Source organism: Acipenser ruthenus, chromosome 21 (assembly GCF_902713425.1).
Source record: "Acipenser ruthenus chromosome 21, fAciRut3.2 maternal haplotype, whole genome shotgun sequence".
In the NCBI taxonomy this organism is placed as follows: domain Eukaryota; kingdom Metazoa; phylum Chordata; class Actinopteri; order Acipenseriformes; family Acipenseridae; genus Acipenser; species Acipenser ruthenus.
This window is the reverse complement of record NC_081209.1, coordinates 5,288,567-5,314,969: the sequence shown is the minus strand read 5'-3', so window position 1 is coordinate 5,314,969 and position 26,403 is coordinate 5,288,567. Positions and strand designations below refer to the sequence as shown.

General features: G+C 38.1%; 4 protein-coding genes across 22 annotated transcripts in view; 3 read left to right on the top strand and 1 right to left on the bottom strand.

Annotated features, from left to right (window-relative positions):
- Positions 1-1,845: 1,845 nt before the first annotated feature.
- Positions 1,846-4,567, top strand: LOC117428107 (cyclin-dependent kinase 2-associated protein 1-like). Its single transcript, XM_034046722.3, has 4 exons — positions 1,846-2,007; positions 2,923-3,023; positions 3,467-3,593; positions 3,972-4,567. Exons 1-4 carry the CDS (start codon positions 1,941-1,943, stop codon positions 4,037-4,039), a joined length of 363 nt encoding a protein of 120 aa, XP_033902613.1. The 5' UTR covers positions 1,846-1,940; the 3' UTR covers positions 4,040-4,567.
- Positions 4,568-4,880: 313 nt separating this feature from the next.
- Positions 4,881-6,926, bottom strand: LOC117428106 (mitochondrial translation release factor in rescue-like). The gene is made up of 3 exons (XM_034046720.3): positions 6,829-6,926; positions 6,349-6,657; positions 4,881-5,406 (listed from the first exon to the last, which is right to left on the bottom strand). The coding sequence occupies exons 2-3, from the start codon at positions 6,625-6,627 to the stop codon at positions 5,173-5,175; spliced, it is 513 nt and encodes a 170-aa protein (XP_033902611.3). The 5' UTR covers positions 6,628-6,657; positions 6,829-6,926; the 3' UTR covers positions 4,881-5,172.
- A 64-nt stretch (positions 6,927-6,990) lies between these two features.
- On the top strand, positions 6,991-20,250 carry LOC117427746 (M-phase phosphoprotein 9-like). Of its 4 annotated transcripts, none has more exons than XM_058994522.1 (24): positions 6,991-7,165; positions 8,143-8,444; positions 8,744-8,882; positions 9,658-9,747; positions 9,926-10,443; positions 10,753-10,873; positions 11,310-11,400; positions 11,753-11,856; positions 12,001-12,132; positions 12,444-12,949; positions 13,173-13,331; positions 14,134-14,221; positions 14,322-14,537; positions 14,812-14,859; positions 14,990-15,054; positions 15,283-15,384; positions 15,525-15,677; positions 15,815-15,969; positions 16,317-16,487; positions 16,787-16,907; positions 17,120-17,223; positions 17,430-17,677; positions 18,655-18,723; positions 18,871-20,250. In XM_058994522.1, exons 2-24 carry the CDS (start codon positions 8,182-8,184, stop codon positions 18,970-18,972), a joined length of 3,765 nt encoding a protein of 1,254 aa, XP_058850505.1. In that variant the 5' UTR covers positions 6,991-7,165; positions 8,143-8,181; the 3' UTR covers positions 18,973-20,250. The 4 variants fall into 4 exon arrangements, with proteins under 4 accessions (XP_058850505.1, XP_058850506.1, XP_033901889.3 ...); XM_034045998.3 differs by having other exon boundaries at positions 6,992-7,165; positions 8,146-8,444; positions 15,815-15,984; XM_034045997.3 differs by having other exon boundaries at positions 6,992-7,165; positions 15,815-15,984.
- Positions 20,251-21,321: 1,071 nt separating this feature from the next.
- Positions 21,322-26,403, top strand: part of LOC117428161 (membrane-associated phosphatidylinositol transfer protein 2-like) — an 85,405-nt gene continuing 80,323 nt past the window's right edge. For all 16 annotated transcript variants that reach the window (XM_058994507.1, XM_058994520.1, XM_058994513.1 and 13 more), the window contains exon 1: positions 21,322-21,936. The gene's annotated coding sequence lies outside the window, so the exon portion shown is untranslated. The remainder of the gene's footprint in view (positions 21,937-26,403) is intronic.

Here is a 26,403-nt window from a genome sequence, read left to right as displayed (position 1 = left end):
GAAACATTGAGTTATAATTACCAACATGTTCGCAGATATATAGATTCTCAAATCTGAGGAGTTTCTTGTTTTTCGGTAATGCTAAGATAAACTAAATTAATTGAGTGCTAAATCTTGTATTTGCTTCCTAGTATTATCTATAGCTCTCTTCTGTTGAGTATATTTTGGTTCTTGTATTTTGTACTTCAGTGTAATAGGAAGGTGTTGCAAAGTCAAAACATACAGGCCAACGGTGTCAGTGGAAATCAGGCCATGTTACTTAGAGCTCAGGAGCCGATTAGATACCAGGAAGAGAGTTTCATCTTTATTGTCTACAGTGCTGTATATACTGAATTGTACCATTCATATCTTAAACCCAGAAAAGGGATAGAAAGTGATTCAAGGGTGTGCATTTTCTGGTTTTGAACCCAGGGTTAGACCGGAACAAAAAAAAAAAGGGCGAGGGTGCAGTGTACCTTTCCAGTGCTGTTTCACACAACCCTTGAGTGTGTACGAAACTGCAGCATGAGAAAACACCAGGTTACCTACGGTGAGGTGAATGGAACAAACAAACAGAACCGCTGTGTACAACACCATTAGCTCGGTCAGCACTGGGAACCCAACAAACTGGCTGAAGAAATTCAAATCTTTAATGACAGCAACTGGGGATAAAAAATAAGAACATGCCCTTAATGGATAACGACAGTAGCTGGGATAGGACCCCCAACATAGATTTACAGCAGTGACTTTAATTCCAGGGTGTAGACAACACTCACTTTAGAAAGAGGACTTTTAAAAATGTATTCATTTCCTGAACCCATATGTAACTAGCTCTTGACCTAGCACGACATCAACACTTCCACATCTGCCCAGGATAAAGCGGGCATGATCTTATACAGAGATCTACCTACTGTTGTATTTTATCATGTATTTAAAATGGGGGGCACGCTACACAGATATAACTAACAACCCACACTCTGCTAACCTCGGTTTAGTTGGGGGAGGGACATATCGGTAGTGAACGACAGGAAGAGGTTAATCCTGCCACAACAGCCCCCGTTCCAACGACTGAACCGATTCAATGGTACCCTGGCCTCGTGGATTTAAATCTTGTGAAACACAAAGGAATAAAAAAAAGGAAAAAAAATCGCATTAAACTGAAAATAGTGTGGAAATGTGTGTTTTGTATACTTGCATGCCGCGGTCACAGTTTTATTGTAACTCGATTGAAAAACTATTAGAATTTGTTTTTTTTCACGGATATTGTAATACGCCTCGCTATTTCCACGTCACATATCCCACGACGTAGCTAATTAAATTAAACCCAGTCACTGACTAAACCGGGAAAGGTGGAAATATATGCACAGCCCCAGATAAATATTATTTTCTTATTAAATGATACCAAAAATAAAACTGTCTTGTCTGTCATTGGTTTTATAAAAACAAACATAACGTAATAACAATATACAGGCTTGCAAACAACTCCTTAAATATTGAGAAATGTATAATTTAATGTGTAAAATAACTTCTCGTTCCCTGATATTATTAAAGACAATGCCTGTACAAACAGTTTCACAAATGATAGGTAATAAAAGTGTTTCAAAGTTTATTGACGGTTGGTATTTTTTTTTTTTTTTTTTTATAACTTGACAAAAATAAAGTGATATCAATATAAAAGGTAACACTGTAACCTTTTAAAAGAAAAAAAACGAGTTAAATAAAGTATCTGAAATATGTTGAGTTTGTGTATAGTTTTTTTTTTTACGGATGCCCGTCGTTTTCTGATTAATTTGTTATAATTTATAAATGTACCATCATTACGATGATAGATTGCATTGTGGGTGTCAATATAAAGTGACGGCCATATTTGCCGGTGCTGCTGCTGTAAACAACAAAAAGTGTCCGCGAGAGACAGAGACGCTTCACTGAATTTCAGGACATTTTTATTTCTTTAATTTATAATGTCTCTGGGAATGTCTTACAAACCCAGCCTCCACGCACACATTCCCGGGACCTCCGTGAACCAGGGTAAGCCAGAAATGTGTGTTAACCCGTAACTGTATCATTGTTTTATTGGATATAAAATTCGATGTTACAATGAATACCTGGGGAAAGCCCCATGTCTGTAGTTTTTGTCCAGTTATATATGTAGGGTCAGATCCTGAGAGCTGATTCATATCCGCCATTATTACTAATCATAAAAGCTTTTTTTTACGTCTGTAAAGTAAATAAACGAGGATAAGTGAGTCCGGATTAACCGAGTCCGCGGTGCCCGGTACCCGCCTTTGTCCGTGTTGATTGTATTACAACGCTGTTAAAAATGTATCACTTTGGCTTCTTAAATGAGCCCGTTCGGTTTCCTCCATGATTGCCTCCCCAGGGCTGATGATTGATCTGGATCAGGAATGTTCTTTTTTTGCCCGCCGAGGACACCTAGTGTCAGATAGGCGTTATTACATGTCACATCAGTTAAATACAGGAACTGTAGGGCACGTATTTCTGATTCCCTATACATCTGCACAGTATACGTACGTGCATATATCTATTGTCTGCCTGTTAATAACAATAATGTAGGTGTGTACAAATTGGCATCCCCCCCCCCCCCCCCAGAAAATTCCTATCAGCATTAATGCGAATTCACAAAATGGGCCAGTTATCAAAGTCTGTATTTCAAAATGCAATCGTTTACATGCAGGCCTTGATCAATCCTGTGAGGGAAAAAAAAAAACAAAAAAAACATTCGACCCACACTACAGAATACTATACAAAGTAAAACCTATTTTTAGGAGTCTGGGGTCACAAGAGTATACATCTATTTCACACAATGCCTGGCGGAATAGCACAAGAGTGACCTGTAATGAACTGCAATAAACGTTTTATTGTCACATTTGTAGAAGTAAGCATACTTAAAACTGCATGATTCATCTTGTTTTTTTTTCACAGTTGGAAATGTGCATTCTCCTTCCACAAGCTTAGCAGCATCCGCAGTGTCTTACAGGCCCCTAGTGAATGACTATGGGCCGCCATCGTTAGGGTTTCCACAGGTAAAGAACCATAGTGTTATTATAATTATTTCCACTTGCCTTCCACTGAGTCTGCACAGGAACCAGCAAGTGCAATTAAAACAGGACCTGCTGTGCTGACTTACACAGCTGAAACTACAGAACTGTAGCGCTGGGTTTATGCAGGGCAGCAGTGTGGAGTAGTGGTTAGGGCTCTGGACTCTTGACCAGAGGGTTGTGGGTTCAATCCCCAGTGGGGACACTGCTGCTGTACCCTTGAGCAAGGTACTTTACCTAGATTGCTCCAGTAAAAACCCAACTGTAAAATGGGTAATTGTATGTAAAAATAATGTGATATCACCAGGATTGACCAAGATCATTACAGTCCTGATTCTGTTTTTATAAATACTATTTTAAACGATCATTCATGATTACAGGTGCGCTTGACTTAATCTAACCTGTTGTTTTTTCATATTGCATGACAGGGGAGCAGTGGTAATCAAGTGCCTCAAAGCAAATATGCAGAACTTCTATCTATTATTGAAGAACTAGGGAAAGAAATTAGACCAACATACGCTGGAAGCAAAAGTGCCATGGAGAGACTAAAACGAGGTGAAAATCATTTATTTTACTAACTTTAATATTTTGTGACTCTATCCGTAACTTAAAACACTCAAGTGTCAAACGTTAGTGTTACTTCTGCATTCATTTTGTGGAGCCACTTTTTGGCTCGCCTTCCTTTATTTCTCTTGTCTCTTTTGTAAATGTCTCTGAAGGTGCTCCCAGGCGTGCTCTGTTGGAATATTGTGGTTATTTTAATATTGCCACAGTTGGTTATTAAGAGATTGCAGTCTGTTGACCCTGCTGTTGTTTGTATTTGATGTTCTGGATGTGGTGTAATTTAGTTTCATGTTGTTTTCTGTTATAGTCTGTATTGTTCTCATAGAGCGGTGAATAAGCAATTCAAACCTATTTCTCATTCTTTTAAAGGTATCATTCATGCTAGAGGACTGGTACGGGAATGCCTGGCTGAAACCGAGAGGAATGCAAGATCCTAGCTGCTGGATTTAAACATTTCAACTCTGTTTAAAACTGACAAAAACAGCATCATTTTGAAATCCTACCTTCTAACCATTCTCGTTCAGGAAAGCTAAACTATTGGCCTTAAAACAAATTTGACTGCTGGCCTGAGGAATTGACAATAAAATAAAACAAAGTTAAAGACCAGTATATCAAACTATACTTGACAGGAATTTGCATACTTTAATACTTTATTTCCATTTGGGAACCTATCACCTTTTCTTGACTGCATAGAAACAGAAACTAATGACTTTGCATGCGCCAGTGCTCCTAATTCATAAGAAACAAAGAACTGCATGGCTTGATCTGGTTTAGACTGTAGTAGGGGCATTTAATGACAGAGAACTAGTCCGAAGAGTTCAGATTTTTAACACACTTAGGAGGCAGAGTAATGAATAGTGCCAAAAACACCACATACTGGGTTTGGATAAACTATTGTAATAAAGCCATTATTTGCATCTTTGTATGTATTTATTACTCAGTGTAATAAAACTTATTTTCATTAAGTCTGCAGTGTCCATAGTTTTTGTTCATAATCTTCAGTTGTACCCTCCATGATATATACCTGTGCACCCCTTATGTATAAATGATACATTTTAATAGGTTTTACAGACAGCTTCTGTTAGATGCATGAATAACTGTTCAAGTACCCAGAATTCAAACTTCACACTCTCAGAAATGTTTTAAACCATTGCTGAATGGCAATGTAACAAACTGGGATACATTTGTACCTTTGGCTGTTTTTGTGCATTTTCTATTTTAAAAGTAAACTTTTTTGAATTTTCAGACCCAGGCAACAAAAAAAACCAAAACATCACACCCTTTTAAAAATCACGTTTTACCACTGCATGGTTATCATACACCAGAAATCCGATCCCATTTATCAATTCAATACGGTCATATACTGTCTCATACTCGTTCTGTCTTCTGCAAACACACTTTGTAACTGCAGCACACGCTTATATCCCCTTTGTAACTGCAGCACACGCTTATATCTTGCAGGTTTTTTTTTCCCCTGGGCTGGAGAAAGAAACAAAACTATTTTTGATGTTGTCATTTCATAATTCAAGGCAGCTTGTCTTTGGAGAACACGTTTTTAAAAAAAACACTTTCAGGAGTCTGTTTCCTCACTTTGTTTGGAATCTGTCTGAAGATTTTCTTTAAACTGTTTCTTCTTTTCTAAAATGTCTTTTGCCTTCTTCCTCTTGTCTTGCTTCCTCCACTCTGCTTCTTTCCTGTTTTTCACAATGTCACTGTCTTTGCCTTTGTAGAAAACATCAAGCTTCCCCTGCATAATTGTTCTGGCTCTTTTTCTGTTGGTCTCCACTGACCTTGTCTGGTGACACTGCAATTAAAAAGACAACAAACAAGCCTTTGTGAATACAGCACCAGCACTCCGAACACAAGATGTATTCTAATCATACCCCCGCTGCAGTCCACAGGGCATTTTCACAGACTAGTTCAAGTCACAATGCTACTTTGTAAGGCTGCTGTGGAGAAACTAAATTCATCGCAGAGCACTGAAACTTGGCAGGGGAAATCACCATCATGATCAGGAAACACAATTCTACCACCATGAAGAACCTTTTGTCTGATCCCTACAGATTTAACTGCACTGACCGCTTGAAGACTAATTCCAAATTTCATTCTACATTGTTCTTAAACCACTTTGGAAAATGTATTTATTTTAATTTTTTTTTACTTTTCTGGTAATCCACTGCTGTGCACTAGATGGCGCTGGCTTCTTCTATAAAGACACTGGCTGATCTAGCCTATTTTACTGTACATATCTACGGCAGGTAGTGAGAACACAGCAGCAATCCTGAACGCAGAGTGCTGGTGTCACTGAAATAAGAACCACTGAAAATGTTTGCAATCATAAAAGGTAACGGTACAACAAACAAAAATAAAAACATTTGAATGTATTTACCAGGGATGGAAATAAGACCCCTATTACATAGCAGTTTCACCCATTCAGGTTAACAGAAACATGATTAGCCACATTATAAACAAGCAGCTCAGGTGTATCTAAAAGGTAGCAAAACCAGGAATGGATCAAACAGCTATGCAATGGGAGTCTTATTTCAATCCACAACTTTAGACTGTCTTAAAGGGTGCCATCATCCAAAACTGGAAGCACTCCGTCATAAGATATACAGTAGAATACAAAAAAAGTAACTCAGTAATACAGTGTACAATTAATTTACACTAATATCAAAACCTGCAAAATGCATGCTATTATGCACAGGGACAGCGCTCCAGACCCTCTCGTTTAAAGGTGTTTTACCTTCACCACGATTCCAGATGGGATGTGCTTCAGCACCACACAGTTGCTGGTTTTGTTGGTTGCCTGTCCTCCGGGTCCATGCCCTCTCACAAACTGCTCCTCGAGTTCCCCCTCATTGATAGAAACGAGATCCGGCGAGTCTTTCTTTCCTGCGCTCTGAGTGTACGGCAGTCTCGTCCTACGGGACAAAAAAAAGAGGCTTCCTGGCAAGCTCAAGTTCCATTTTACTACCGCCTGTGAGCAAGCCAGAAAAAGGTTAGACCAAACCGATGCTGACATCAGAGTAAACCTCTACTTCGTGTGCTGAATCTGTAAAAAAACAAAACAAAAAAAACAGTATATCTTACCTTTACTTGGAATATATAGTGTATTCTAATGCATGTAAACCTTTTGTTTCGTTTTTAAAATCAAAGCTTGATATTTTCAACGCGACTTATGAACTGTCACCCTTGATATTTGTATACACACAGTAACACTCACCTCCTTGAACAAGGTTGATTACTTCCTTCTGCCCCCCACCACAGCACACGAAACGTGTAGCCAATGCGAACCCGTGTTGTGCTGTTTTCAATGCGCATGGCCAAAGTTGACAAGCCAATCACATTTAGTACGGTTAGAACGATAAAGCGGTCTAACCGAAGAAGAAGGTCCCTTCAGCCAATCAGCATTTCAGCTTTCGAAATGCGTCAACCAATTAGCGGCTTCAGGGCGTTCTTTTTTTTTTTTTTGGTTACAGTTGACGGATGCCAGGCTAAAACTGGAAGATACGTTTCTCGCGGGCTTACAGTACAAATACAAATATGGGGCAAGGATGCTGGTAAGTCCAAGCTTAAACATTTTTACATGTAATAATACAGTCTAAAAGCAAGCTGCATTGAATGCAGTTAGTGCCCGTTTGCTGTTATTCTCTTTATAGCAATGCGGGATTAAATATAACTGGTGGAGACCAGGAAGCCCATTTTTTTGGACAAGCAGGACCTCATTTAATGTTATGATCACATCACTCGAAACTGATCTAACAGTACAGTACTACACTCTCAGCATGACGATGCGTTGCGTACTAACGTCCCTGTACACATGGTGTTTTATTTCAAATCGTTAAACACAGAGAGTTAACGGTATTTACCTGTCGAGTGTGAAGGTTGACAAATATCTAATTGAAAAAACACGGTATTTGACTTTCAGCTTTGGTGTATATTGAATAACGTGCGGTCATGCTCGTGGAAGTACATATATCTTTTTTTTTCACAATGATGTTTGATAACATCTGTCTTTTAGAAGCGCAGAATTATACAGCCAGGGTTGCTGTAGCCCCCGATGAAGATGCCTTGTATGCTAGGTGCATATTGTACAGCACAATTCAAGTTGTAACATTACATTCATACACATTATTATTAAGTTGCTGTACATTTTGAGGGAAGTGACACCGCAGCGCCACTATCAGCTTGCTAGCTAGAGGCTGTTATTGTTGACAGAATTACATGGACACCATAACTGTTATATCATGGGACGGTCAGTGGTGTATTCCCTCTACAGCGAGATTGAAGGATGGGGTTTGGTGGAAGGACATTGTGTGCCTGAAGGGGGGTCATAATTATAGACCGAAACAAACACAACGTTCATGTCATGCAATAATATTAAACGCAACTCTTATTTTAAATGCCTCACGACTTTATGAATTACAGTTACAACCTTAAATCTTTTGTGACATAATTAGCAATATGGGTCCACATAGAAAGAAATTGACATGTTTATATAAATGTGTGTGTATATATATAATTTTTTTTTATGAAGTAGGTGTCAGATAGTCACTAATAACGAGGGAACCTAAGGATGTCCACAGATGACAGTATATCTGAAGATGTGTCCTATTTTGCTGGTGTGAGCCATGAAAATGTTGAGAGCAATGGCACAAAAGAGAACGAGTCCTCAATCATATCATCAGAGGACAGCCCACCAATCCAACCAGGAGCAGACATGGAGGACTCAACAGCAAAGCCTGTCAGAACAGTGAAAGGATCCTTCCAGTCTTCCCCAGAACTGATGAACAGCACTGGCCCTGAAACTGCAATACAGCACAGCTCAAACAATAGCAGGTACTGTGTGGATACAGAGCAGGGGGCATGTGTTTAGAGTAGTCTGTCATTTAAGGTGGGCTTGCTATGTAGAATAGCATTGGAATCCCTTATGAAAAATGCACAATTATGTGCATTATTTATTTGCACGACCTTTGTTTAAAGTAGTATTTGAGAATATAGTGTAAATGGTTTTGTATGTAAAAGTGTGATGACATTGTTAAATGTGTGTTCCTAATGGCCTTTTCCATCTTCTTAGTATTATATTTATTAATAAAAAGTAAGTATTTTTAGACCTTCTTTGTTTTTATGTGTTCCAGAGTAAATGCAGATGAAACACTCGGCTCAGGGAGAAAGCTACCTTCCATAAACCCCAGTCCTATTGAAAGCTTAACGGCTCTAGTTAAAGACATCCAGATAAGTGGAGAATCTGACCCAGAGATTTGGAAGAACTGTGAGGTAAGGAGGACAGTCATGCAATATTAGACTATCTATTGGGATCCAGAAACTGGATGGAATACATCACACCTGTTATGCTTTGTACACAGTCCAAAACTAACCAATGTACCTGTCTCTGTAAGGCCACCTGGGGATCTCAGCAGTTTACTGACGATATCACAGTTTGAGAAAATATGTCATGTTACCGGTATCTTTAAAACAATTGTTTCAGACTGAATATGTCGTTTTTGCTTACAGTACCACAACCAGCTTAACACTGGGTTGTTCCTTTGCAGTAGGTGCATTTTACTGAACTAGTGAACTCCAACTGATCTTACATGTATACAAGCATTACAGTCCCTCGTTTTCTACAATAGTGTAGGGGCTGCATCCTTTCCATTTCCATAGCCTTGTATCGTAAGCTCAGCACTGCGTTCACATTTTGGATCTTATCAGCGAGGCACTGCTGTGATCACGAAACCCCATCCGTCAATTACATTCTGCCTCGTGGCACTCCTCTCCTTTCTGCATATATCCCTGGCAACATTTGCACAGACCAGGGCACAGCTGCTCCACACTGAAAAGCCCCATAAGGGCAAAAAACACGTGTCCCTTGTTATTTTGAACCTAAATGACTCCAGTGTAGAAGCCAAGCCATAGTGCAACACTTTAGCATTTCAAGGGGTTTCAGTACAGGTCTGGGTGGATTTTAATAACTATTATTGCCCCTTATAAAGTTATAGCTTGTTGTAAATGGAATATTTTACATTCATAATAATGTCCTTATTCTAAACAGGCCAGGTGGCTCCAGCTGTTTCAACTGGTGGAGAAGCAGTACCAAGATCAGATTCTTGCCCAACATGAACAATACCAGTGCCAGATTCAAGTAAGCCCATGCATTACCTATTTTTAAAAAATAGCATCTTAAAACCATGTTATAGGTGTTTCAAGTGATCTCACCTTAGTATTTCTCATGGATATACTATTAGGCTGTGGATCTGTGTATTGGTGACAATTTGAGCTTTGTTTTAAATATAATTTATTTATGTTTTTCTCTAATTCAGCTCATACAGGACGAAATCAAAGCTTTAGTCCAGATAAAGAAGACACAGAACCCCCTGCTCAATACTGAAGCATTTGCTGTGGTTCCTGATAACTCAGTTTTATTAGGAATACTTAACGGATGTCATTCAAAACCCTTTTTGCTGCACAAACAGACTTCAGTACATCCCAATCCTTGTGAAATAGGAAGACAGCAAAATTCCTCGGACACTAATCCAGAGGACTCTGCTTTTGCTGTTTTACTGAGCAGTGGGTTTGGGACGCTTTCTGCCTCGGAACATAGTTTAAAGAAGCACGTGGACTCCAGTAACGGCAAGAACGCCTTGAAGGGAAAGCATGCAGGGCACGCTGTCTGTCCCTCAGAAAACCTGTCATGTCCATTTAAGTCAGACGGGGTTTCTAAAGGAAATAACTCTCAGCCTGAATTACGGACTGCTCAGGAAAAAAGATGTAACGTTTCTCCTGCAGGCCGTAAGCAAACCAATCCAAACCTGTCAGTTGATCAAAGAAAAATGAACGGGTAGGTACTGGATATTTTACAAATGTCATGCAACCGCTAATAAATAATTCTGAAATGTGGAAAGATCTGATTAGGTATAGAATACATTAGACTTGTATAGCTCCCTCTTAAGCTGATGCACAGTAAGGTAATCGCAGAAATGTTTGGGTTGAGAAAAATAGCATGTTTTCATATCCCCTTAGTTTTGTTGTCATATGCAGACCTCCTCATCTACACCATTAACTTTCCTGACTCTAAAAACTAAGGCAATATCACCCCCGGATTGGGGTTACATGTTCATAGTTTTTAACAGAGTTGTGTGTATTCCAGTCAGCTATTGACATCTTGGGCACAGAAACAAAGGCATAAGCAGCGTAAGAGCAGAGCTGTACTGGACATGCGCCAGGAAGAGCAGGCAGAAAGGAACGGGAGTCTAGACCATCACGAGGATGTAAGTGCTCAATGAGGTTCATAGATTTGTAATGAATGACAATCCCTAGTGCAGGTCTGGCTGTAATGATGGGTCTTTCAGGGTTTGGGGATGAACGTCAGCTAAAATATTCTAGGGATACAAAATATTTTGACAATAAGGATTCTACCGAAAAAAACCTCTCCGTCAACCAAATTCAGCTGTGAACATTGTCTGGACAAAATTGATAAAAGGAATAATATGTCTTGATGTTTATTGTTGGTGGATAGGAAATCATTTTCAACACTTTATGTATCGGCTGTGTGTCTTTTGTCCGGACAATATACTTCTGACAGTCTTGTTTGTGCCCCAAACTTCATACTGGTCTAGCTTTGCATGCATTATAGAAATAAAGTGAATGTTTTGTTAGTTTGCAAGGAAAGCACACACTTTGATTGAATTTTTTGGTTTATTTCAGATTCGTTCTTGCTCTGCTGTAGAGCCGTCTCATTCCTTCTTCCTAGGAAAACGAAATGATAGCCCAGACTCCCTGGTGTCTGACGCTTCAGGTAAAGAAACGCCGGTGCTATGGTGTTCTTTCCCGCATGTTTTTATAACTGTGTTTAACCCTCTGATTAGTACATATTCCTCTATCCCTCAACAAATCTCAGTAGACTCTAAGTTGCACTCTGCAGCGTCACCCAGTCAGATTTGGTTTGGCGGTGTTCTGGACCTGGATAACCCTATTGCTACATCATAATGACACGTGTATCTTGGTGCATTAACAGGATATTTTAGAATGTTTTTTACATTAGCACATAATGTTTATTGTTTAAGGTTTGACATTTGACTCGCTTATAGTTGCTCATCCTAATTTGTGGCAATGACTGAATTTTCTTTTTTACTATGAATTCTATGTAGGTCTTACATACTGGAAACTGGATGAAAGTGAACTGTACCACTCCTTGCCGGAGAACTTGGAAAATGGGTCTTATTTTTACTTGCAAGATGAGTCTATCCATCTGGTACGCGTAGTATGCTGTTTATATGGAACTACAGTACATGTTAACTTAAGACGTGACCATTATATTAACTTGTAAATCCAATAAGAAGTGATATTTCAAATCAGTCGTGACCCTGACTTCCCAAATCATCTGTTTAACCTTTAGCCTCACACAGAGGAGCCAAGGCTGCCTGCTTCTCTTAAAGAAATCTATCATATGAAGCAAAAGGGAGACGCAAACATTCATGACAGGGATTCATATTCTTCTCAGTTTAACCCAAGTCAGTCCGCTCCACAGGTAAGGTACATTTGTAAAAAAAACATTTCAACAGATTCTTAATGATTGTATTGTGCAGTAGTTCTGTAACAACATGGGAATCCCAGATTAGTGTGTATAATTTAATAGGCACCTGAAAGTAAGTCGGTACCTTTTGCTCAGAATATAATTGGTGTCAAAATGCATTTGTTAGTTGCAGTGATTGCATTAATCTGAGAAGCATGTAAGCTACACGGAAGCATTGGGGATAAGGGACGGACATGAAACTTTTAATGTTTTGCTTAAATGTAAAATCAGATTCTGTTTTAATCTTCTCCTTGTTTTCCTCTTAGGTTTTGACCCTTGATCCAACACTTCACATGAAGCCAGCTGACAGGGATTCATTGTTTTCCTCACCTTCCCATTTCAATACTGCCTCATTCCTTGAAGAAGCCAAGCCTTCAGCAGCTCCCGGGGATGCAGTTAGTCCAGACTCCATGGCAGATGCGCCTTTTCAAAGCCATTCCAACACCGATTCCATTTCAAACGCCAGTAGTTTGTCAGCAGCACAGATAAATGGGACGCACAGACGTTCTTTACAAAAAAGTGCTTTACCAAGCAAGAGCAGGAGTCTGTGTTCTACCTCTCCGAAAGTCGTTTGTACAAATGGACAGCATCCAGCTTTCCGTAACGGCATTCAGAACGATAGCTTGTCCAACACGGATGATGAAGGGAGCTGCTCAACCCTCACCCCACCGTCTAGAATGGAGAGCAGCGTGTCTCTGCATGCCAGTGGAGCCAGGGGTTCAGACAGAACCATATCTCTGTCCTCCTTGGAGGACCCTGTTATTTCGTCGCTGTACGTTTTGCCCTGTTGTGTTTTTCAAATAAACCTGAAGTTCGGTTCAGTTTTTAGTAAGAGTTGGAAGATTGTGTTCATGTTTGTAGAAATGCATCATTGCATTGAGACATTTGAAAAGATAACTTGCTTCTATAATATGTCATATATTGTTATTTGGTGTTTCAAGCAGGTTTTTTAATTGCATAAGTAAAAACTTTTTTTACGTTTTTTGTTTTTTCAGGGTGAGACAGAACCTGAGAGAAAAGCATTCTCGTCACATCGCAGATCTTCGTGCTTACTATGAATCCGAGATTACTAGCTTGAAACAACAGCTCGAGACTGAGATAAGGCCAGCCAATTCAGTTGACATGGAGAGAACTAATCAAAATCTCCAAGAAAGGTAATCTGTTACAACAAATAAAAACCAACCTATTTGTAGTTATTTAGATTAGTATGTTCTATTAATAAGAGATCAGAATTGGAATATAGCTATTGCATTTTTAGTTAATAATAATAATAATAATAATAATAATAATAATAATAATAAATAATAATAATAATAATATTTGTTTATTTAGCAGACGCCTTTATCCAAGGCAACTTACAGAGACTAGGGTATGTGAACTATGCATCAGCTGCAGAGTCACTTACAATTACGTCTCACCCGAAAGACGGAGCACAAGGAGGTTAAGTGACTTGCTCAGGGTCACACAATGAGTCAGTGGCTGAGGTGGGATTTGAACCGGGGACCTCCAGGTTACAAGCCCTTTTCTTTAACCACTGGATAACACAGCCTCCTAAAAGTATGCTTTTAATGATTATTAAAAGCATACTTAATATTCTCTGAATGTAATAAAACCACCTGTGCATTTTGTATGGTTATTGTTTCTGCTTAGGTTTGGCATGCATACTAACTATTCGTGAAAATGTTTTCACTAAAGCCTAAAAGTGAAGCATTGTGCACTACAGCCTGTACAACTTGCTGGGTCTTTTTGGAAGCATTTTTTTTTGCTGGAATAGTCAAATGATGATCAAAGCAGATACAACAATAGAGAAATCATACAGAACACACATACTGTAAAAAGGAAAGAAGTTAACTATGCAGATCGGCTCTAGAACACACCCCAATACTTCACTGCATGACTATATTGTCACACTAATGATCTGTAGATTTTCTAATAATGTTAATTTCTTAATGGCAGTTGTGACCATCTAGAAAGAGCACTAACTGAGGCAAGCAGTCGAATAAGAGACCTGGAAAATAAGAACCGGTTGTTAGAAAAACAGCTGGTAAGTTGCTGCCTGGGTCTTGACATCTTACTTCTGTGGCTGGTCCAGCAAAGATGCATTAAAGGAAATCCCATTGGTGTTTGTTTTGTTTTTTCCCCAGGTGGATTGGCCTGATCGCTATGAAACAGCCAGCGCCGCTGCTCAAGTTCTACAGCAGCGCCTTGATGAAATGAAGAACAGTAACAAAGACAAGGACAATGCTGTGCACAAGCTGAAAACCAGGCTGAGAAACCTGGAAGAGGCATTTCAGAATGCGTACAAGGTCTCGGACGATAAAGAGGCCAGAATGAGAAAGGAGCACAAGATGTTACAGGATGTAAGTTGTTAAGGGATCACGGCGACTGAATCTGCCTGGAAAACTAACTGGATCTTGGTTAGAAATAAGGAGGAGACAAAGTTTTAAAAGTTTTGTCAATTACATCACTTAAGACAAGAACAGGGTTGACAACAGTACATCCTGTTAATATATGCTTATGAAGCAGCATGTTTACTTCTCCTGAGATTTTTGCTCTTGTTTTCTCCTAAAATACTGTAGCTGCAACACCCGATGCCACAGGGGTCTTTTATTTATTTATTTATTTGTGTTTCAGCTTCTAGTGGAATATGAATCTCTGGGAAAGGAGCATGAAAGGGTTAAGGTAAAAAAAATATTCTTAAAAATATATATTGACCTGTTTAAAGAATGCAAGCCATTTCCACCCTTTGTCAATTATAGATTTCGATAATTCTGAATTTCTTTTGCTATTTATTTTTTTTGCTTTTTAATAGGATACATTGGTATCAACTGAAAACAAGCTTTTTGACGCAAACACACAGATAATTGAACTAAAGAGGTAAAATATCAATTTACTTTTGAGCTATGAAAATGTGTTTTATAGCCTTTTTTTCTACATGTGTTTGTAGTGAGGGTACGGTTCAGATGCCACTTGCTGTGCAGTGTTGGTTATTGTAAAATGCTGTAATATTAGATATTAATGTTTTATTCCGTGATCATTCTAGATTGAGATCCAGTATCGAGTTACATTTATTTCACATGTTAAATTTGTATGATTTTGTTTCAGAATTATTTCAAAGCTTGAAGCTCAGATAAAACAGCTTGAACATGAAAACATTACGAAACACCGTCACACGACTCCGAGTCATTCACAAGCATCGGGAGTTGGGTATGTGTAGGTGCTTCTGTTTATTTGATTTGGCTTCAAATGAATTGTTTTGTATGTATTTGTGAGAGAATGTACATGCCATGGTTTGTTCATTCCAATAGTTGAATGGTTTGTATAGTTTTTTCCTTTCTTTTCCCCAGCCTGTTGCTCCACCACCCCGACGTGTATCGCTCTCCCAGTAAAGCCCCTGTTGACCTCGATGCTAATAGAAGAAAGTGGCTGACTCCTGGAGCCGACTATTCCATTTTCACAGGACAGCCTCTGGAGAATGATTTATATGAGAACAGCAGCAGGTACGGTAACCCAGAAAATCAGACGCGGACAAAATACACGATAGAAAAAATAAAAGCTAATAGTCATCAATCCCACGACCTGAGTGACGGAGTAAATCGCACTGCTCCAAACTTCACAGAACTGTTTTTACTCGCAGGTGTTATTCTCCTCCTGAAAAAGACGCAACTCGGAGGGAAACTACTGCAGCAAAAGAGGAGCTCAAAAGAGACCCCTCCCTCACTCCCATAATGAAGGCCCTGATTGAGCTGGATGGGACAAAAGCTACTGAGGGAAGGGCACTGAGGAAACCAGGTGCCAGCGACTCACGTATGGAGTGCAGTATTCATTTATTTGTATATCGGGAATAGTTTTCACTTGAGTGTGTATATTTATTGAAAGAGAGGGGGAAAAAACAATTAGTAAGATGACTTAAGAATACTTCACATTAAATGTTCTCAAGTCATTGCACTTTGGAGTAAAAGGTTTTAAAATATGAATAATGTTTGATGCCAGATAGATATGCGAAAACAGTGAGAGAGTGCATTTCATATTTATGAAAGTGAATGTTTTCAGGTAACACTCCAAAATAGCATATAATATTTAAGTTTTTTTTAATATTTCCAAAATTCAAGTAAAGGAAGAGATACATTTTTTTATAGGATTTGGAAGTTGTAAACCTAGTGTAAGCTTTGCCGAGACTTGCAGCAGGAATCAGCTTTCAGAGAAGAGCAGCAGTCCAGTGCAGACCCAGAGAAACAGCTCCCCTGTGGGAAACAGATCTTCATCTCTGCCTCCTCAGAACAGGAAAGCCAGCCCTGTTTCAACACCCAGTAGGTTTTCTCAATCCTCGAATTATTAGAAAAAGGTTTCCTGTTGGGAGATAGGTGGCGTAGTGAGGAAATGCATCATGTGCCTTTCACACTGAGCGTTAAGATTGCATGTCCTTGTAAAAATGTGACATGATATGGCCAATATTTCAACCATGCTTTCAGAGTCACTTCTATTCATTTTTTAGAAACATACAGCTATTGTAATTGCAGGCTTCAGTTTTCTGCAAATCTTTAATTACAGTTGTGTGAAGCATATTTGTTACTTTTAATTGCTGAAAATTTAAATTTGTGTGTTTCAGCTAAAAGAGATACAATGATAACCCCAATTTCAGCAAAGTCAAGCCCAAAACGATGCCCAAGAGAGAATTGTTCACCTGGAATCAGCCACCTGCTTGGCAAGGATCAGAACTCCCCGACTAGGTAAATGTGCTCAGGGCACTTTGACAGGTGAAAGTTGTCGTCCACTAAGATGTAACACCATTCATATACACTACTGTATACTATTATTTTAAAGACTATTCCCTTGCCATAAAAATATAAATACCAGATTATTGTCTTCAATCAAAATGAAAGGGAACGTGTGTTGCTTTAAATATCACCATTCCATAAACTTTTATTTTGAAACTCGTCAGGTTTGGTGTGAGATTGGATGAGAATGATGTTGCCTCAGCTTCGCCCTCACATAGCCCTAGCCCAAGAAAGAGACTTCAGTTCACCTCCTTGGACGAGCCAGAAGGTAAATATATGCAAACTGCTCTTTGAACACACAGTTATATTTAAACATTTTTAAATGAGTGAAGCTTGAAATAATTGACCAGTGTTGTTCATTGGATTGGAGCAAAACCCCAGTGAGTCTTGCATAATGTAATATATGTTATCAACATTCATCATCATGACCCATCATTAGAAAGCTGTTGTCAAGTTGGTCAATATTTTTTATAGTAAGTTATCATTCAAGCAACGCTGGACTGAGACTTGATAGCCGCACGGAGTCTGCACTGAAAGCAGTGAAGCAGGGAGCCGTGACGAGTCGATCAGCCTGGGAAGACAAGACCCCAGCCATCCACACAGAGAGCCACACACCGGGGCTACTGACGCCCTATGAGACAGAGCTGACCTACAAAGCAAGGATGGAGTCGCTGGCAGAAACGGAGAGGATTTTTGATGAGCTCACACAAGAAAAGCAACAGGTAGAACAAGAATTAAAAGAATTGTTAAAAAAACCAACAAGTCTGGATGACTGTCATCAGTGGCTATTCAGTCAAACACCACTGCATTGGCAAAGGTTTCAAACAGGTTGTGTTAACATTATTTTTTTTATTTAAAACTGATGGATTCCACCCATCTGGAAAGTAGATGGTCGCCATAGAAACCACCCCTAGTTGACGTGTGTGTGCAACAATTGTTTAATTAAGCAGTGTGGCACGACAGGGTGTGCCTTCAACAGCCCAAGAAGTGGCTATTTGACAAACTCACTGGAGTGCCGTTTTGCAACTAAACAATGGCTTTGAGGTAAGTTGAAATTAAAAACAAGTAACCAGAAAGGGTCAAAGAGCACTGTAGCGACGTCCTGAGATACTGCCACATCTATGATGTCACGCAGCCCATTGAAATGAATAGGAGGTCGGTCCTTGCCGTTGTAAAATATGCATTACAGTATATCACCAATAGAATTGGTTTGGTTGTCTCAGCTGAGCCCTCCTGATCATAAAGCTAACACACAATTTGGCACTTTTTCAAAAAGACTAGTGATGATGAATGAACATGGAATGGATTGATCTCTCACCCCAAGAGCATGGTCCCTCCAGGGCAGGCTTTAGGTGTGGAAGCTCACATTGTCACTGTTGTGCGATTCCCTGTCTACTCTGGATAAATAGAGAAGACTTCTGTCCCCAGTCAAGCAACTTTTAAAAAGAACTGAATGCAGAAGAGATTTTCAGCGGAATAAGCTTTTCAGTACCTGTTTATTGTATCATTGTGCATGGAGGTACAGCTATAATTTTACACTCTTATACCCCATAACTTATTTTCAGAAATGATGTTTTCTTTGAACAAGCTTGCAGAATTTTCTGCAAAATCAGTACATTTTATTCTCTTATGTCGGTAGCTTTGTTCTTGGTATCTGCTGAATCTTCTGAAATTTTCACCTCATTTTTCATCCAAACAGATTGAGGCTGCGTTAAGTCGTTTACCAGGTGTTGGAGGAAGAGTGACCTTGCAAGCAAAATTAGATGAAGTATGAATTATTTCTGTTTTTATGTAGTTCTGTAACAAAGAGAACACTCTTTCCATTCAAATTATAATATAAATGTGCTGGTGGATCTGAAACTGGACTTTAGGATGCAAATTGAGTTTTAACAACGGGTTGCTTTGTTTATTTCAGGAAGCCCTGGAAGATCGTTTGGAGAAAATCAACCGGGACCTGGGGTCTCTCCGTATGACTTTAAAGAGGTTTCATGTTTTACGGACCTCTGCAAATATATAGCAATCTTCATCTGCCATGAGCTCATTTAGTAATTGCACTAGCATACAGTTAGGGTTCTTTGTTTTCAGTTTATTTTTAAAGCAGACTGGACTTCTTTGAAACATTATGAAACCTGTTAATTGTGAAACTGGATTCGCCACTTTATACAATAATGGATGAAGATACAAAGGAAAACTGTAGGACAGACGATGAGTTGGAAGGAAAACATGTAAAATCCTTTGTCTTGAACCTTCGAATTTAAGCTTTGCATTTTCTTACTTGATTAAACATAAAAAGTATACAAGCAACACTGGAGAATTCACGTGTAAAGTAATGGCACCTGTGTGACCAATTTTGACCACCTTTTAAAAAGAACCCCCTTCGTGCAAAGCCACTGTAACCTGTTGCACAATGAACATGTTTAATGTTTCTATAAAGTGATGTATTACATTGGGAGTCCCTCAAAAATAAACACAGGGAACAAAGAACCGACACATACAGTTTATTCTCCGTGCCGTTAAAATCATTCCCATTGTATATTAACATTGTTGTATACGTGCACAGAATATTTTATACTTTTGTGACTAGGATATATTTTATATGTGTTTTATTACAGAATACAGAAATCACAAACTTTTTATGGTATATTTTTAGTATTGGTCAAATTTATATAATCTTTACTTTTTTAGGACACTTTTAAAGAATAGTATATACAGTATGTAGTAATATGTGCTTTACACACCATGTTAAGGTAACTTATGATGCCATTTTATATTTGCTCGTCAATTAAAAAAATATGCTATATATATATAATTCCAGAATTGGAGTCCCGTTACTTGTAGATATATTAAGAAATAGGTATGTGCAAAATGTTCTACCAGTAATAAAATGTACCTCAAATGCCATTTTATTCAGTTTATTTCATGTTTTTGGGTGGGATTTTTTTTATTCTCGTTTCATTCACATGGTATTATGTAGACTGTAATTCCATCATTGTAATACATGATGCTCTGTTTAAGAGAAGCATGTTGTGAAAATGAGCCAGTTCAGAATTCCTGCCATTTGGATGCGTGTGTCACAATCATCCAGCTCTCATTGTTTACATGGACCTTTCTTGTGCAACTTTCGACAGTTTCTGTCAGATGCAAATAAGAACTCATCATCTGAGTGAAGTTGTTATGCATGCAATAAAATCACATTTGTGTCGCATTTGCACTGAGGTCCACCTTAATGTTTCAATCATATGTATAGCTTTATAATGCCTATTTTCCACATTAAATTGGTTTACTGGATATAAAATGATGTGTGTGGTCGTTTGTGATGTCTCAGCCGTCCTCCTCCCTTATCAGTCTGCCGTTGATCCGTAGCTCGGAGATGCATGATGCTGTTGCTTCATGCTTTTCCTGTTGCAGTTGCAGCCGGTGATGCAAGTGCTAAGACTAGTCAATCAGCAAGCAACCATCACTCCCCTTTCTGATACATCTTTGTTTCTACCTATTTTCAGGGCAAGTAAATAACACATCTGTTCTGGGATTGAAATACTGTTGAGCTGAAGTCCATTTTTAACCTGTGTGTGTGATTTTTATCTGTCAAAAGCAAAGTGCAACAGTAAATGCTTGAATACATTATTGTACATTGCATACATGATGACCTAGAAAAATGTAATAGTCAGCAAAAACATGGAAATCTCTGAAGCTGAATCAACTGTTTAACTAGTCCAGCACTGTCCTATAGAACACAGCACTGCAGCGATTCTCTCTTAGTCTTTATCAGTGTTATGAGGACCCCCTTGGTCAGATCCCTTCTTTCTGTCAAAGACACCCTGCAATCAGAAATCACAACGGGGTAGTCAAAACTATCTGGACTTTCTGTGCAACGGAAAAACCCTCAGGAACCGGTTCACAGATTACGCTGTCGTAAGTTCAAAGCCACAAAAGAGTACAGGGATGTAAAAAAGCTATTAAAATGACATTTGCATATACTTACTCTCTAAAGTATGCTGTGGTCCATTGGCGTCCGCAGATAGGAATCTGAATTTACAAAAAAAAACCCTAATGGAGGCACATTTACAGTATTGGTTTTCATCGGATTTTAGCTTAAGTCTGAGTTAATGTAAATGAGGCTTGCCCGACTACATTCTTCCATCGCTTAATCAGACTGATTTCACTTGGTATTTTATAGTCTAAATTATATAAGTGGCTATCTATGTTATTGTCACATGGTAAGTGCTAGTTGCTACATGCAGTAAAAACCTTTAAAATATGCTCTTCTGCCGCACGTACACTTCAGCTCCAGCAGGGGGCGCCGACTCCTCGGTCAGTGTCAGTCGCTGCAATGTGAAGCGTGAATGTAAATCATCAGGGAAGTCTACAGTTATGCATAATGTGGGCAAGGCATTTGAGACTACACAAAGCTGCCAAACCAGTCATTTCATTTAGGAAAAGCAAGAGCCCTCCCATCTCCTTCTACCACTCTGAAAAAAATAATAAATTAAAAAATAGCGCGTCTGACAGCTTTATGCGCTACAAAGCGTACGGGGAAGCAAGCATATATTCATATATCTCAAGGCAAGGACGTTTCTAACTTGATTTTACTCGCCTACTCGTTGCACAATGTGACACATCCTGGTCTCACACAGTGCAATAATGCTGGTGAAGGCCAAACCAAACTGGAGACTGCATTTGCAATAATATTTTAATCGTGCAAGCTCCCCGACACGGCTGCGTCAGGCGATTACTACTAGAAACTGCTTAGAAAACAAACGTGGAATATTTTGAAAGGATCAGTCGAATAAAAAACCCGTCTCCGGTAAAGCGGCGGAAGGAAAACCCGGACGCGAAGTTTTATTTATTTATTCCTTTTAAAAAACAGAAAGCATATTTTGTTGTTCACACTAGCGTTATTGCTTAATCTTCTCATTTTTCCGGGGATTCTTCCAACACCCTACGAAGAGGACGAGTAACGCCGACCCTGCTATGGTTTTTGGTGAGTAGAAATGCTTATATTGCTTTAATTTTTATTGCACCCCACACATAAGCAACTTGAGGTTAGAACGTGCTGTGTTGTTGCTAGGATACTTGTTCCAGACAGCAGGTTTACTCGGGGTCAAAATTTAAAGGTTGAAAATGTGCTTAAAAACGAGGGTTTGTAATTGGCTTACACGCCGAATGCACAGTCAACATCGCTGACTGTACCCTTGCCTGTCTGAAAATAATGCTGCTTTAAAATTCTTAGTATTGCACATCTCAGTTATTTATTCAAACAGTCTGACTCGCAATAGAGCAATGCATACTTCTCGCAGGATTGCATTCTTCCAGATTAGATTGCAGTAATGCTGTTTAAAACCATATTTTAATAAAGCATGTTGTATTGCTGCATTACATACAGGATCGATTGAGTGTGCTACTGCTGGCGGTCACATAATACTAACAGCCCTGCAACGCTGGCATTAGACCACAATATTTTTATTGTAGCCTTTCCAAAGTAGTGTGGTTTTGAAATAATTAGGTTGGAAACAATAATTGGAAAGACCACTAGCAGAGAATCCCGAGTACTAATTGCTCCCGTGACATCAAAAAAACATTTGCCTTTTCAACAACAGACACGTCCTTTATTTAAAGTCAATATTCCACCCTGTTTCATTGTGACTGGTTGTGCGCTAGCTCAATGCGGTCAGTGTAGGGCTGTCTTCTGTGCAAAACCAGAATTTCATAATGTACTCTTGTACGTAACCTTTCTGAGAATTATAGTAAGTTTTTCACTTCATGTGTGGTAGATTTTTTTGTGCTATCTTGTATCCGTAAATATAGATAGATTCTATATTTAATTTGAATACTGCTGATTCATGAAAATGATACATGCAGACTAGGTCATCTGTTTCAGTGACAATCTGTTTCAGTGGCACGGGGCTGCAGAATGCCAGTTAAGTGTCATGGCAAATTTTTTTTTGTATCATAAATGGTTGTATTTAATTTGATTGCTTTTGTTTTACTTACTGAAAATTACGTTTTTTTTTTTTTTTTTTTACATTTATTCGTATTATATTTATTTTTAATATGTAACAGTTTTTTGAATCATAAATGGTTGTATTTTATTTGATTGCTCTTCACGTGATTACATAAGAGCCTTTACAGTAAATATAAAATACATTCAATATTGTTTAATTAAATATATATATATATATATATATATATATATATATATATATATATATATATATATATATATACATATGCTAAGAAATAAATAATAATAATAAAGTTGAACAGCTTAAATGATCACAACTGTAACGCAAACGTTATATTAATTGTAATTTTTCAAATAAAAAAAATGTTTATAACAGTATAGTCTGGTAATAATTTCTACACATATCTGTGGGTAGTCATGTTGATGTTTATAGTCTTGCTATACTTATGGATCACAATCAGGGAGTTGTCATGATTACACATACAGTTGCAGACAAATTTATTGACACCCTTAACTAAAGTTCATTCAAGACGCTTTTTTTTTTTTTTTTTTTTTTTTTTGAATTGTTGTCAAATGTGGTTACCATTAAGGTCGCGTATAAGCCTTTGTGTTTCGATGACTTTGTATAGTTATTTCATACACTGCTATACCAGATGTTTCTTTAAATCCTTGGCTGTTAATGTTGGATTTTTGCGAGCAGCTCGAACAATGCTTTATGCTGTAGTCGTAATTTTCCTGGGACGTCCACTTCTTTCCATCCTTTCAGTTGAATTAGTCTTCAAATACTTCCTGATTTATTGTGGATTTTTGTATTACGATTTTTCCCCACAACGCTCTTTATCGATCCCCCTGCTGCTGTAGTAGTTACTGTAACAAGTGCTTTTCTCACATCTAGATACAAGTCCTTTGTTTTGACCATGCTGTGCTAAGTGCACAAACTACTTTGCTTCAGTTTCTATGCCTGTTTTACAGCTAATGTTTTTTTTTTGAATATTGCTAAATTGATAAGTAGTGGTTTCTAATTGATGAATAGTGTTAATAGTGACTAGCTCAATTAAGACTAACCTTAACTTACACAGACTTTAATTGAAAATGTGCCAATAAGTTTGTGATCAACAAATATTGTTATTTACTCCAATAAGGCAGTATGATTAATATAGGTTATACAGTAGCTTCAGTGTATATTGTGAGAAATATTTAGGGAATGTCCAAAATTAAAGGAATGAACAGGTCAAAAGATTTAATCTTTAGCATTATTCATGCATGGTCTTGCACTAAATCTGCAAACACATTTCTCTTAGTTTAACCATATAACTTGTCATTAAAAGATGAAGTAATACACCCTCATGGTATGTGTTGCCACTTCCTACACTGTTTGACAGGTCATTGGCATCATCCAGGAATGGAGCCTGTCATTTCTCAAAGCAGGTCTGCAGATTGGTTGTTGTTCCTTTGTTATCGGTAATACTGTATATGCATTTGTTAAATATGTATGAAGCCAAATTATATCATATGCTATAAAATAAGAATGTTTCTTCCATAACTTCCAACACTCAAAAGTACAAATTTGGAACTAGAAGCAATGTGATTGTTAACCACTACATATTGTCCCTGACTATAGTGTGTATAATTCAGGCTCTTAACTAATGAAGCATACAGGATGTCCGATTTGTGTAAATGTTAGAGTAGAAGTCAATGTAGATCCGAGTTGTCCAGTCTTAGTGCTGGTGAACCCTTAACAGAGCACTGCATGGCGAGCAGAAATCTGAACTCAATCATTTTAGTGAGTTGTGTATCAGGTGTAGTTGTCCGAACCAGAAAGACATTCACAAAAAAGGCACAACATGTTGAAAAATGTAACAAACTTTATTTTCTGTATTCTTCACAATAAAACAAGTACATGATCAGATTGCATATTTCCATTGTAACATGCTATCCAGGACTTAATGTGTAAGCATTAGTGAAAAAAAAAAAACTATACTGCAAGTCAGCTTTGGTAAAAAGCCCCCTACATTAAACAAGGTGGATGTTAGAACTGACATCCAGTTTACTTTTGATATCTCTGCCCTGGAAATACTCAAGTCAGGCAATAATTCAGTAGCTCAGAAACTAAGACTACCATACCAATTAAAAATGAAAGTGCAAAAGCATCTGCAATATTTCTCCAAATAAAGATATCAATACAGAATCAGGGTCTGCTGAAAAAAATTAATTCTTTAAAATAAGTAGTTTGTGCGCTCATGAAAAGTAAACACTGAAGACAATGAGCCTTATTAACAATACACATGTAAATAGCTGTAAATGATGGTAATGTTGCTTGACAGGCATTGCCACATTGGAGTGTTAGTATAATATACTAAGCTAGAATGCTTAGTATAAAATGTACAAAAAAACATATACAGTAAAAAATAAACCTGTTACACCTTTACTTACCATGCTTACCCATGTGTGTAACTCTGCAAATGCAGCACATACACTCCTCCATGCTTATGAGGTCATCTGGCTGTAGATCTTGGCACTGGCCATGGAACCATTCACCACACCTCCCGCATTCCACCATCAGCTCCAGTGCAATCCTGTATGGTCTCCACATCACAGAAATGTACCTCTGGGAGGGGGGGTTCTCTCACAGCTCGGGAAGGGAGTAAGAGACACTCTCCAGTCTTCTCAGGGACATACAGGTACTTACCTGACAGATAAAACAAAAGGAAAGATAATACTACAGTAAATACTTCAATGAGTGGAGGTTTTTAAATGAATGTTTTTAAAAAGAATGACCTAAAACCTATTCAAAGGAATTAGAAAAGCATTAATTGTGATGCAGCCCTAAAGACCTGACACTACTGACAGAGACATGGAAAACTGTCTCGTCTCTGTCTATTATAATTATAACACTCCTAAGTTACATAATTTTTTTATATATATATATATATATATTTTTTATTTTTTTCTTTCTTCTTCAATACAAATTCTGTTTTCTGGTACTACAATGTCTGCTATTAATTATTTAAAAATTCCAAATATCCTATGTGTGTGTATATATATATATATATATATATACACACACACACACACACGTTTATCATTTATTTAAATGTCTATGTACGTCTTCAAAATACAGAAATACAGGACGGCTTCAATAACTTATAATGTATTCATATTAATTTTCGATATTTATTTATTTATTTTACCTTTCAAAGCGAATGTACTGGCTTTCTTTCTGATACCCCTCTTCTCTTTGGTGGCTTTTTCAGGATACTCAGTAGCGATGTTCTGCTCTCAAGTGATCCATATCAATGATAAATGTAGTTTTCTGAGTAGTTTTATAAATTTGTATTGTAAAAAGATAAATTATTTGATCACAATTGTATGACGGCGTCAACGAACTCCAACTGTCAGTCTCAAGACCAGTGGAGCAAAAGCAGTGACGCGCATAGCAACAGGACGCTGACATGTCACATGACTCGGGGGGGGGGGGGGGGGACG